General features: G+C 36.8%; 1 protein-coding gene and 1 long non-coding RNA gene across 2 annotated transcripts in view; both read right to left on the reverse strand.

Moving 5' to 3' along the window:
• Nucleotides 1-998: 998 nt before the first annotated feature.
• On the reverse strand, nt 999-4667 carry LOC148114266 (uncharacterized). Its single transcript, XR_015734249.1, has 3 exons — nt 4604-4667; nt 1150-1185; nt 999-1049 (listed from the first exon to the last, which is right to left on the reverse strand). It is a non-coding gene; the product is annotated as an uncharacterized LOC148114266 (long non-coding RNA).
• A 472-nt stretch (nt 4668-5139) lies between these two features.
• Nucleotides 5140-13737, reverse strand: part of LOC132709591 (uncharacterized) — a 66197-nt gene continuing 57599 nt past the window's right edge. Inside the window, exons 17-20 of the mRNA XM_060683754.2 lie at nt 8591-8653; nt 7654-7704; nt 6611-6646; nt 5140-5214 (exon numbers count right to left, since the gene is read on the reverse strand). Coding sequence (XP_060539737.2) covers nt 5140-5214; nt 6611-6646; nt 7654-7704; nt 8591-8653 — 225 coding nt within the window. The remainder of the gene's footprint in view (nt 5215-6610; nt 6647-7653; nt 7705-8590; nt 8654-13737) is intronic.

Here is a 13737-nt window from a genome sequence, read left to right on the forward strand (position 1 = left end):
GGAAGCTGAGGTCCAACTTAGACAGACTATACCCCCATACAAAGCAGAAAACCCAGTAGACTCCACTAGTAAATATAGACAGTTCCGAGTGGGAGATAAGGTGTATGAGAAGAATTTCAGCGGAAACTCCCTCTGGGTTCCAGCGAAAATAATCCAAATCACAGGCCCATTATCATACAGAATAGAAACAGAGGACAGCCGAGGGTGGAAAAGACACATAGACCAACTCAGAGGCTGAATAGTTAGAAAGGAACACGAGACACAAGAGGAAACCCAGGAGTGAGAGAGGAAACACCACACAGAAACCACAGGAATAGACCAGGCCTACACAATACACAACCAAATGCACAACAACACTCAAACCCAAATAGAATCAATGGGCACTTATCTGATGTCCAACAACGAGTTCCCGAAGTCAGAGACAGTCCACCAGTCCAGCAGAGGAATGAAGAAATAAATATCCATAAAGATAGGCCCACGCCATTGGCCAAGTTCAAGAGAATTCCAGGAGTGCCCACGGGAGAGACACAGACCCCAACCTCTCACTGTGAAATCACAGAGTCAACTGAACTGCGCAGGTGAAGTCATGCCCAAAAGCGACCCGCCTACTTGTGTGGTTACATTGTCTGAAAAGAGCCTGATTGGTCAGTGCCAGCCTAGAGGGAAGGGGTGTTAAGTATTGAATAAACGGGCACAGGGACCAATCAGGAGCCAGTAGCTCCTGGGATTGGAAAATTAAGTGCATGTCAGTGGCTGAAGCCACAGACAGCTCCGGTTTAAAAAGGGCTGCCGTGCCTCGCATTGCCATTGCTGTTACTGGAGCTGAATAAAGCTGTTGAACTGCCGGACGTGTCTTGTGTCCTCTGTCTGCACCCACTACTCAACATCTAGCTTCTTTCAATTTAAAGCTGCTCATTCATATAGAATCCAACTGTATTTATTAGAATGGAAAACACTCCAGCTAATTGAATGTTTGCTCAAGACAATTATTATGTTACAAATTGATACTTACAACTATGCTTCCGAATATAAGCAATGAGTTCACATGGCTGTAAAATGAAAAAAGGAGAAATTAAAGACTATGGATGATCTGAATAAATGTTTCTGTAAATAGTTTTAATATATAAGTTAGCCATAGTAAATGCTTACTGAAAAGGAAGCCATGCCTTTGAATCCTTTGTTACCCTGAAGGGAGAGAGAGAAACATAATATATTTGAATAGAATATTAAAAAATGTCTTTGCATGCATAAGAACAATGGATAATGAAGATGATAGAGATACAATAATCAGAGATAACTACAGCAAAATTCTCATTCAGCCTGGTTATTTGTTACTGTTTCTATATCTTGGAATTATGAAATGCCCCATTTAGGAACTATAAACACAACATACTTCAAAGCCAAACAATTATATTAAACTAGCACAAACCAAACATACATGCCCCCAACTATTCTAGCATTCACATTTGCTGTATGAACATCTGAGGTTAAGAACAGCAAGATCCGAAAACATAGTGCATATGTTCAGAAGCACCACCCAAATGTACTAAATAGGAATTAAAACAACCATGAATATAGAATTGCAATCAATGTAAGAGTCATTTATAACAGTTCTTGTGAGTGAGACCTTAATATGCTTTTAATGTAATTTTTAATTCATGATTAAGATTCATGTTTAATTTTCTGATTTTGAGGGAAGGCTGAATTGCGAATTGAGTTAAATAGTCAGTGCTCCATTAAATGTTGAATAATGTTAAATAAATCAATATATCTATCTCCTTAATCTACCTCAAGCTCTTTAATATGATGCTTTTATATAGGGCTTCAGGCAGTGGTGGGATTCTACCAGTTCACACCGGTTCAGTAGAACCGGTTGTTAAATAGTTAAGTAGTTAAGCAGTTTGGAGAACCGGTTGTTAAAAGAAATCTCCTTTTGTTTTTTTCCACTTTACAGGGTTAATTCTGTAAGGAATTACAACACTTGATGTTGTTTCCTAGCCTAATCTTTATTGCCCTGCTTACAGAAACTGCCTCTCCGGCAGTATGCCTAGATTTACTGTCACTTCAGGTTCCGGAGGTTCTCGGAGGTGTTTTTTTTTTTGCTTGACTTTCTTAAAGGGAAAGGGTTGTTTTAAGCTTTTTACTCTGCTGTTGGGAGGAAATACTCCGCTGTTGGAGTTCTTCCAGCCAGGGTGCAATGATCAGCACTTTGAAGAAATAATTGAGTAATGAAGCAGAAGCTTTTAATGACAAGGAACCAAGATGAATGACATTCAGCAAGACTTCTTGGCTAGATAGAAAGATTGACATTCAAATGTCAGTTTACATACCCTTTCTGACTTTTGGTCTAAAACGGGTTTTTGGTGAAGTTTAATTCTGTGCTTGGTGATGTTTAATCCTGTGTTTAATGGTGGGATAATTTTCCCTATTCAGCTTTGTTTGGAAGGAAAAATGTTAATCTCTGTTCCTGAAAAGAAGCAGCTTTGGAAATCTGACTAGTTCTGTAACTATTTGTTCTGGTAATTGGTTTAACAACCAACAGATACTCTGCTCCTTTGCTTCATTCTGGAGAGCTTAAATGTCCTCTCTGCTAAAGGGTTTCACTTTATGAGCAAGAGTTGGCTGCTGATAGTTATCATTGCATTTTAGCTATTTTAATTCCTCAAGGTGCTCTGGCACCCTCCCTGATTTGTAACTCCAGTTTGCAAGTATTTCTAATCTAATGATTGGTATTTAGGGCAGCTTTTTGCAATCAAAGAAGCTTTTTGTATTTTTCTACAGGTAATCCTTGATTTACAACAGTTACAATGGCACTGGAAAAAGTGACTTATGACCGTTTCTCACACTTATGACCATTGCAGCAAACTGTCATTAAGGCAAAGAAGCGATGCCACATGACCGCCTGGCCACGCCCACCCAATCACATGAAGCACTGCAGTTGTGAAATGAGTGACACGATTGTTAAGACTGCTGCAACGGGCATAAATGATGACCAGTTATAAGTGCGAGGACCAGTCAAAAATGGGAGGACCTGTCAGAAATCACTTTTTTCAGCCCTCTGGGTAGTTCTTTTGTGCATATGGACTACTCAGAGGGCTGAAAAAGTTATTTTTGACTGGTCCTCACATTTTTGACCAGTCCTCGCACTTACGACTGCCCTCACATTTTACGTTTTTCACCCTATCTTGTCACCATGGTGAAGAGAAGCAGTTGTGAAATGAGTGACACGGTTGTTAAGAATGCTACAATGGGCATAAATGATGACCTGTCATAAGTGCGAGGAATGGTCAAAAGTGCGAGGAACTGTCAGAAATCACTTTTTTCAGCCCTCTGGGTAGTCCCTATCTGCATATGGACTTCTCAAAGGGCTGAAAAAGTTATTTTTGACTCCTCGCACTTTTGTAATCCCTATACATATAGCCATGGCCACCCGGTCACATGACCTCCAAGCCATGCCCACCCAAATAAGCCATGCCCACAGAACCGGTTGTTAAAAAAATTGAATCCCACCACTGGCTTCAGGTTCTATCATCCAAAGCCAACATGCTGAAATTATTCCTTTTCTTCTGATAATAGAAATCACATCACAAATTCAAAGCATAATATTTTATTTTATTTTATTGAATTTCTATACCGCCCTACTCCCGAAGGACTCAGGGCGGTGCACAGCCATAAAATAAAACACATAGATATACAAAATTTAAAATCAAATAAAATGAATTAAATAAATTCTTTTTAATAAAAAGAATGATACATTTATTTATTTATTTATTTATTTATTTATTTATTTATTTATTTAATTAATTAATTAATTAAATTTCTATACCGCCCTTCTCCAATAGGACTCAGGGCGGTGCACAGCCTAAGTAAAAACAGAGCATACAAAATTTAAAAACAGTATTAAAATAATTAAATATTTTGGCCGTAATTAAAACAACCCAATTTAAAATCAATTTAAAATTTAGCTCAAGCCAGCCCAGACATGCAAGGATAAAAATATTTCACCACTCTCCCATTATGTTATATAAGACTACAAGATAAGGGTAATCACCAAATAAATTGGTGATTTAAACCAACCTAAAATATACAGAAGAAAAATTAAGAAAAATGATCTTTGAAAGGGCAGATTAATAGAAATAAAAATAATAACAATGATAATAGGAAATTATGAACTGGCCTGGGAGGTTTTGTTTTTGTTATTTTTATTTTGCAGGGAGATTAGGATTTGTTTTAATGTAATAAAATTTAAAACCTATTCTAAAGCGTAAAGAACTGTTCTTGTCTATTACTCACTAAAACATTAGGGAAATTGCTTCATTGGTTTTCAGTAGAAAACTGTACAGTGTGACTGGAGGAGCTCAGCTACCCAGACCAAATAGCTCCAGTGATACATACCACCAGAGTATTATCCATCCTAGGCCTAAGTAAAAGTCCATCTCCATGAGCACAGACAATCAGAAAAGAATAGATGCATTTGCCATAGTGACATAAAAAAGGAAACTTACAGAGGTCACTTACTTTACAAATTACTATTGCATCTTTCTGAAATACATGTTTCCCTGAAAATAAAGTTAATTACAGAAAATTGTATAAATTTGCATACCCGCCGACCTAGAGGACCATGTTTTCCTAATGCTCCTTTTTGGCCGGTGGCACCTGCAGGACCCTGAAAACAATGATAATGGAGAATCTACCATTAAAAAAAAAAATCAATCACCCATTCTGGAAATTATAAGTGAGTTATGCTAATGAAAGCCAGTAAGTGATTGGAACTGATAAGTTAAAGTTACTATATAACATCAACAAAAATTCTGATTCTTTATGGCTATCATTTAAAGAGATATGCAATTAATTCTATGAATCCAAGGGAATTTAGATTTGTATCTAATATTTACCAAATTCTCTCCATTTTGTAAGCCATTTTTGCAATCAAGGGGCATCTTAAAAAGTAGTTTTCATAAAAGTGTATGGAAGCCCTAAATCCTTTAATTATTATTTTTGCCTGCTTGTTTAACAGTTTTATATGTCATACTGCAACAGACCTTCCGTTGAAAGTAGCATTTACAGATATAGTTGGATTTATTATTAATCATAATATCTTCTTACTATGAATTACTTTTATATAATTTAGATTATATATTAATTACTTGCCTTTTGCCCTTGCATTCCTCTTAATCCAATTTCTCCTGGAATTCCAGGATTGCCAACATCACCCTAAATTAAATAAGTTTAAAAAACAAAATATAAATTTGAAAATGAAATTATTATTAGACACTTCTGATTGTTGCAAGATTTGTAAAAAATACCTTAACAGAGCAACTATATTTTAATTTGTCTGGAAATTTATTAAGCTCAGTGAAATATATTTCTAAATAGACATAAATTGTAAGAATTTTTACAAATACAAAATATTTATTAAAATGTTAAATCCAAAACTAGCACAAAACCTATGCCACTACCAGAATCAAATTGCTGTTATACTACAACTGCACTACCAGGCTATCTCCACCCACCCACCCCAAAAAAAGCCACCATGCTGTTTTGCTCAAATATGGTGAAAAATGTCCTCTGTAATGCAAAGATTCATCAACCAGTTCATCTGGGGGCTGTTTGATCTGGCACCTGATATAAAAAGTACTTTTGTTTTTAGTTGTTTTAGTTTTAGTTTTAATGGATTTTTATGAACCATCCAGAATCAATGTATAAATAGGTAGCCATATAAACTCTGTAAATATGCATTAAAATGCAGATCAGGGCTAGGTGGGACCAAAAAGAGAAGTTACATTCAGGTATTGATGAGCTGATAGTACTGGTCATGGATCTGAATAAGATGACACCCAAGTTGAATCACTGAATTACTTTGTTAAGATTTTTTTATTCTTCTTAACAAGATTTAGCCTGTAGGACTAAATACCGTATTTATACCGAGTATAAGACGCAGCTTAGTTTTTGGGGAGGAAAACAGGGGGAAAAAATCTGCTTACCAGGTATTCATCCAGCTAGTGACCTTAGTCTGGTCAGCTTCAGCACATTAGTTTGCTGGTTTTTTATCCCCTGCTTGGGGATAAAAAACAGCTTCTAAGGCACAGCTGAGAGGAAGCAGCAATGAGAAAAGCAAGCAAAGCACGGGGAGATCGCTTCACTTGCTAGTGCCTCATTAGTGCCTCATTAGGACTGAAAAAAAAGCTTCGAAAAAGCTACATTCTGAGTATAATAATAATAATAATAATTTTATTTCTATACCGCCCTTCTCCCGAAGGACTCAGGGCGGTGTACAGCCAATTTAAAAACACAAGACAGAACAATAATTAAAAATTAAAATAATTAAATAGATTTGGCCGATTTAAAACCCCAAAAATTTAAAATACCCCAATTTAAAATTATCATGTCGATAGCCCGGCCTGGCGGAACAACAGGGTCTTCAAGACGCACCCAAATTTTTAGCCTCTTTTAGGGGGGAAAAGGGTGCATTTTATACTCTGAAAAATATGGTAATTTATTTCCACCACAAAGAGACTCTTCATTGTTGTCTAATTTTATTTGTATTCTATGCAGTTACACTAGATAATCAAAACGGTCTTCTTTATTTTCATTTTGGAACATTCATTACCTCCTGCCCTACATTGCCAGGAAATCCTTTTTGCCCCTATAACACACAAATGAAAGAAGAAAATTTATTTTTTGAATAAAGGATGCAAAAAATATTTAAAAAACCCCAAGCATCTCAATGGAAAAATGCTTATCAGATATTTCTGGTCTCCGAATTCATCTAAATATCCCTTCATTTGAACGTATAAATTTTTCCTTATTGTGCCAGACAATCCTATTTATTTTCTATTCAAGATTTTATTCAACATGAAACATGACTTTTTTTACACTGTAAGAAGTGAGAAAAAAAGAAGAGGAGAAAAAAAAATCTACTTTCCCTTTCCCCAAACTCCTGCTAATTCTGAGACAGATCTGGGGAATATGTTATGGTCTTCATATTACAGTTGATTATGGAATTTCCCCTTAAAATAAGTAAATAAATAACAATTTCTTTCTGTCTATTCTACAATCTAATTTTGAAAGTCTATGATTTCTTATCTGATTAAAAATTATCCTTCAATTTATTTTAACATTATATTATTTTTTAACTTAAACAATTGAAACTATTATTTAGCTCCATAATTTTTTGGTTTAAAAATTGCCGCAAATCCTGAAACAGTTTCCCAGTAATCTGAGACAAAAAACCCATCCCAAAATGGATTTTGAATCCTAAAATAAAAATTGCTTGAAAACTGCAATATTTTCTCTTCCCAAAAGAAATCTAAACATCTCATCATACCTGAATGAATGAACAGAGTTATGCCCAAATTGCTTTATTTGTGTTGGCCTTCAACACTTCCACAAACCCTAAATTTGGTTTGAACCATTGAAACATTTTTCACTATGCTAGAATGCTTGACAATTAAGCATGCAAACATACCAAAACTACTGCACAATTTTTTGCCCAATTTTCCAAAGTGGAAAGATAATAAAGTATCATAATTGGTGCACAAAAATATATTATATTTTGTTCTTATCTCTAAAATGAAATGTTTTATTTCTATTCAATCCGATGATAATTGAAAGTCTGGTTTTCATTTAAGAGTCCTTACTGTACTTACTTACCTTTATTCCTTTATTTCCCAGCTTACCATATCCAATTGCACCACTATCCCCCTAAAATAAAATTTTAACCTATATTATTTAGGATTTTTGTGCTCACCACAACTACACATTAATAAAAGGTGGATTTGACTGCTTAACTTTATCAAGTTTTCTCATTGCATTTGGATGTCACAAGATTGGGGAAGATTCCCCAACATGAATGGGAAAATAAATTATCTTGCATGTTTTTCCTACCAGCTTTGCAGATTCTTTTAAAGAAGAGAAAAGTAGTAAAATTCAGGTGGATGATGAGTGATATTATTGCACTTATTTTGTTAACAATAGGCAATGGGTAGTGTGAATATTCCACCTTTCATAGTCATCATCCAACAGCTGAAGGTTCTTGAACTTTTCACTCCTCTATTACATTTATTTTTATTTAATTATTAAATTTATATGTCATTCATCTCATTCTGCAAAGTAACTCTGGGAGGATTATATTGCATGTAAAGATAATATAAGGAAAACCATGGTTATCCCTGGGGGCACAGTAAAAAAAAAGAAGAAGAATGTGGTCTACAACTGCATGTGCTATTGCAGTATTCCTGTTGTTATATGCCATCTTGACTGTTCACACAGACAAACACTACACACACACACACATACAAAATGGTGATACCACACAGGAATTTTTATGAGTGTTGTTTATATCATCATTAGAGGGGGAATTCTATCCCTGAGAAAATATTGAAGAATTTCTCCTGGACAAATTTGGAGAAGCCACTTAATTTCTCTGTCCATGAATCTGATGGAGACTTTCAAAAGATACTTTATGTCCAAATCTAATGCTACTGCAACCCAGTCTTGCTTTTAACTGAAAATTATGAAAACAGCAGATCAGCAAAAATATAAAATAGTAGCAGGGACAAACATTGGAGGTAAATAGATTAATACAAACCCTTAGCCCACCTAGTCCAGGTAATCCTCTCTCACCCTTCATTCCAGCATCACCAAACTCTCCCTATAAAAAGATATAAAACTGGTATACTTAAGTTGAATCTAATTTCAATACCATAATGTACTATGAAAGTACTGTAGCAGTATATTTAATTATTGCTGTACACTAAACACCAAAGCTATCCAGAGGACCAGATAAGTTACATAAGAAATAAATCTTTAGAGCAACCCTGTAGAGCAGCGGTACCCAACCTTTCCACCTTGGCAGCTCAGCCCAATGTGGGGCGTGTGTGTGTGCGGGCGGCAGCACATGTAAGCACACAGGTCCATTAGTGTGAGTGGAAGGTGTGTGCATCCTCTGCTCGCACTAATGGAGCTTCATGTATGTGGAGGATGCTTGCGCTCAAGAATGAAGTTCCACTTGTGCTCGCGGCAAGCGCTTGTGCTCGCATGCAAAACTCCATTCGCATGAGTGGACAGTAGTCATGCATGAAGTTCCATTCACATAAATGGAGCTTCACATGTGAGCACACATGCACTCTTCTCAAGCATCCTTTGTTCTCATGAGTGGAAGTTTGCATACTTGCACCTGGCTGCCTCTCGTACAAGTGGAGGTCCATGCATGCATGCATGCTTGTCACACAGCCCAGTTTCAAACAGGCTGCAGCCTGGTAGTGGGCCACAACCCAGGGTTTGGGGATCCCTGCTGTAGAGCAACTGCTTGTAAAAAGAGGGGATTTTCCCCTCCAAAATTAGTCAAGGAAGAGAGCACTTACTCCAATGTGAGAAGTTATTTAATTATTTATGCCATGCAAGAATCTGTGTAGCAATTCAACTTTCTATTTTGTGGACCCATATTTCTTAGGATATTATATAAATTAGCAATGGATTTAGGGTGAATTGTTTCAACATTGATGAATAATGATGGAGAATGGAGAGAATAAATACATATCTTTTGGCAATATTACACTGGTTTCTATCATCTTTTTCTCTCACATTTTTTCTCTCACATTCTCTCACATTTTTGACGTGAATAAGTTTTGCTTTTGGATGACATTTAAAGAAGCAGACTTAAATTTGGAATGGAATGGAATGGAATGGAATGGAATGGAATAGAATGGAATAGAATAGAATAGAATAGAATAGAATAGAATAGAATAGAATAGAATAGAATAGAATACTTTATTTGACACACAAGGAATTAGGGTCCAGATATAAGCTCATAGTGTACATACAGACAATAAAGTAATATAATCATAAGTTATCCATAGAAAATATAATAGAAAAGATGAGAAGGATAATAGTAATAGAGCCATATTACATGGGTAAATATCTTTAGACATATGACAGTACTATAGTATTGTGGTAATTAGGTGTTCAGCAGAGTGATGGCACAAGGGAAAAAACTTCCTTTGCGTCTAGTTGTTTTGGTATTCAATGTCCTATAGCGGCATCCTGAGGAGAGGAGATGAAACAGTTTATGTCCATGATGTGAGGGGTTTATACAATAGATATTTTCTCAGTCCTCTTTCTAACCCATGCAGTATACAGGTCCTCAGTGGAAGGCAGACTGGTTGCAATTGTTTTTTCTGCAGTCCTAACTATCCGCTGAAGTCTGTACCTGTCCTGTTTGGTTGCTGTGCCAAACCAGACAGTTAGAGAAGTACAAATGACAGACTCAATAATTTCTTTGTAGAACTGTATCAGCAACTCCTTGGGTAGTCTGAGCTTTCTTAGTTAACACAGGAACAATATTCTTTGTTGTGCCTTTTTAATGATAGTTCTAGTGTTAGATGTCCATTTCAAATCCTTGGAGATTATAGAACCCAAAAAGGTTTTTTTGTTTCAAGTTTTTTATTTTATTTTACATATACATATCAATGCATGAACAGTGTGGCAGCTGGGTGTCATACATTCTAATACAAATAAAACTAATAACTAATAGTTATTACATTCAACCAACATATATTTCTAATAATAATGCACATTTATATTAAGTTGTAGTTTATCATTATTTAATTATTCCATGGTTTAATATATTGCTCTAATGCCACTCACCATATTATTTGATTATACATAATAATACCGCCATTCAATTTCTAAGCTTCCCTCTTGTTATTGTTTTTATTTTATTATGTAAAAATGTATACAGTAATATTCCCTCTTCCTCTTATTTCTATCTCTATTCTAACTTTTAATCATGTCATCCTTTATTAAAAGACTTTTTCTGTCTATCCAACATCTCTCACCCAGTTTGGTGCTTTGAATCCTGTTCATTTTTAACTTACCTCCCATATTTCACTCTTTACATCAAGTGACCTAAGTCGTCCTATAGGGACGACAAACAAGAGGAGCATGAACTGACCAGCACAGGGGGATCGCAAACTCCCTGGTTGGTCAGGAGAAGCTCCTCAAACTGAGGAGAAAGTGATCATAGAAGTTGCTAAGAAGCTGGAACAGCCGCAATGGAGGAAAGAATAAGAAGACAGCGTGTGTCACCAAGGTGAGGAAAATTTTTATTTCTGAAAAAAAGTTTCCCTTCAAACCCACTTGCAAGAGAACAGATTGGAAAAGAGGGTGTGAGTGAAGAGTGGGAGTGGGAGTGTATTCGGCTCTCACATCCAGCATTGGGTGGCGAGGAAAGCGAAAATCCAAGGCAAAAAGAAACTTTCTTTTTGGAGGAGAAAAGGAAGAATTTGGGAACTGTTTTAAAAATTAGGATTAACTAACTTGAGAAGTCTGAACTTTATTATTATTATTATTATTATTATTATTATTATTATTATTATTATTATTATTATTATTATTATTTTGGTAAGGAGATGAAATAGTTGTAAATAATGGTGAACTAAAGTTTGAACAGAATTAATTAAAAACAGTAAAGAATTTGGAACGCTGAAAATGCTTTGCTTTATTGACTGAACTAGCTTGCAGTGCCATCTAGTGGCAGAAGAAAAAAGAAGGGGAAAAAAGACTCAATTAACTTTAGTTTTAAAGCTGACCTTGATAATTCTGACTGGAAGGATAAGAAAGCAGATGTACAAGAGAGAAGGATTGGATTGTTAACTTTGTTTTTACTTTTCAAATTTTTATTTTCTTTGCTTATTCCCTTATTTATCTTTTTTGAATGCTTTGAAGTACTGTGTCTAGGTTTTGCTGTGGTGGATAAGTATTGGATATCTTTTATGTTCCTGCTTTTTTTTCTTTACTTTTTAATAGTTATTAAATGAAATAAGGAGTGGATAATTTGACAGTTTTTTTTTCTTCCTTTCTTGTTTTTTTTTAAAAATATATTGTTGTTCTTTTTCTCTCCCTTGCTATTGGATTTGAAAAGAGATGGACTGAGAAGGTGGATTAAGGCAAGAAGAACCTGAAGAAATTTTTTTGTTTGGATTAAATTTTTGTTTTTATTTTTTCTCTTGGTCTTTACTTTTTTTTTGGTGGCTTTTTTTCTCTTCTTTTTTTATTGCTGGAATATTTTTTGCATTTTATTTTGGAGGTGTGTGATTGAGTTGTTTTTCCTTTTTATTTTTTCCTTTTTAATTTTTTTCTAATCCAACCATCGGGGAGGATTAGACATCTGGATTACAAATAAATTAAAAGCATATTACGAACTTATCCTAGATAGCATCGGAATGAAGAAACTTACAGCACATCTACATCCAGCAGCAAGCCCCTCATCGACAGAAACACAAAAAACTTCAGAGACAATGGAGTTAAAAAATCTCATACAATCTCTTCATGATGATTTGAAACAGGACTTAAAAGAAATGAAAGAATTGATTGGGAAAAATGAAGAAAGAATTCAAAAAGTAGAGAAATGACAGAAAAGAAAGTTGAGGAATTAGAAGAAAAGCTAATATCAGTTGATAAAAACCAAGAAAAAACAATAATTCCATTGGAAATGGACTGTTCTGATTATTATCTAAGATTTCAAAATATAGAGGAGGAAAAAGGAGAAAACCTACCAGAGGTGATTGCTGATATGTTGGCAGAAGTTATGGAAGAATCCAAGGAGAAGATTCGCCGCGGTGGCGGTTGATACCCCTAAGCTTATGGTTATGGGGGATTTCAACCTGCCGTCCGTGGGTGAGACGTCAGAGATGGCTCGGGAGTTCATGGCTTCCATGACAGCTATGGACCTGACCCAGTTAATTCATGGCCCTACCCACACAGGGGGAAACATGCTGGATCTGGTTTTTGTCTCTGGACAGTGGTTGAGGGATCTTGATATAGGGGATATAGTTACTGAACCCTTGTCATGGTCAGATCACTCTCTCCTTCGTCTCGACTTTCGAACCGCTGCACCCCGCCGCAGGGAGGCGGAGCCGGTCAGATGGTTCCACCCCAGGCGCCTGATGGAACCTGACAGATTCCAGACGGAGCTTGGGCCATTTCCTGAGGTTCTGGCACACGCCTCGACTGGAGACCTGGTGGCCGCCTGGGATAGGGCGGCTGCTGGTGCTCTGGATCGGGTCGTGCCTTTGCGGCCTCTGACCCGGCGCCGATCTCAATTGGCTCCTTGGTTTACCGAGGAGCTGAGGGAGTTGAAGCGCCGGAAAAGACGCCTAGAGAGTAGTTGGAGGGCCAGTCTTCTTGAATCTGACCGGACACTAGTAAGATCCCACATTAGGAATTACTTAGTGGCGATAAAAGCAGCGAAATGTAGTTATTTTGCCGCTCTTATTGCGTCATCAGATAATCGCCCGGCCGCCCTCTTTAGGGTGACCCGCTCCCTGCTCCACCAGGAAGCGCGGGAGGACCCCTTGGAGGGTAGAGCCGAGGATTTTGTTCAGTATCTGTATGACAAAATCACTCAGATTCGGGAAGATTTGGACTCCGACTGGGTAGTCTCAGGGGGAGAGACAGGGGCAGGTCTTGAGAATGTTATCTGGGATGAGTTTGATCCTGTGACCCCTGAGGACGTGGACAGGATTCTGGGTAGACTGAACGCGACCACTTGTTTATTGGACCCGTGTCCTTCCTGGTTAGTACTGGCTTCCCGGGAAGTGACACGAGGCTGGCTCCAGGGGATTATAAACGCTTCGCTGAGTGAGGGTGACTTTCCCGCCGCCTTGAAAGAGGCGGTGGTGAGGCCTCTCCTCAAGAAGCCTTCCCTGGACCCGGCAATGTTGGTAAATTATCGTC

The sequence above is a fragment of the Pantherophis guttatus genome, chromosome 4 (genome assembly GCF_059756535.1).
Source record: "Pantherophis guttatus breed Tessera chromosome 4, ASM5975653v1, whole genome shotgun sequence".
NCBI classification, from domain to species: Eukaryota; Metazoa; Chordata; class Lepidosauria; order Squamata; family Colubridae; genus Pantherophis; species Pantherophis guttatus.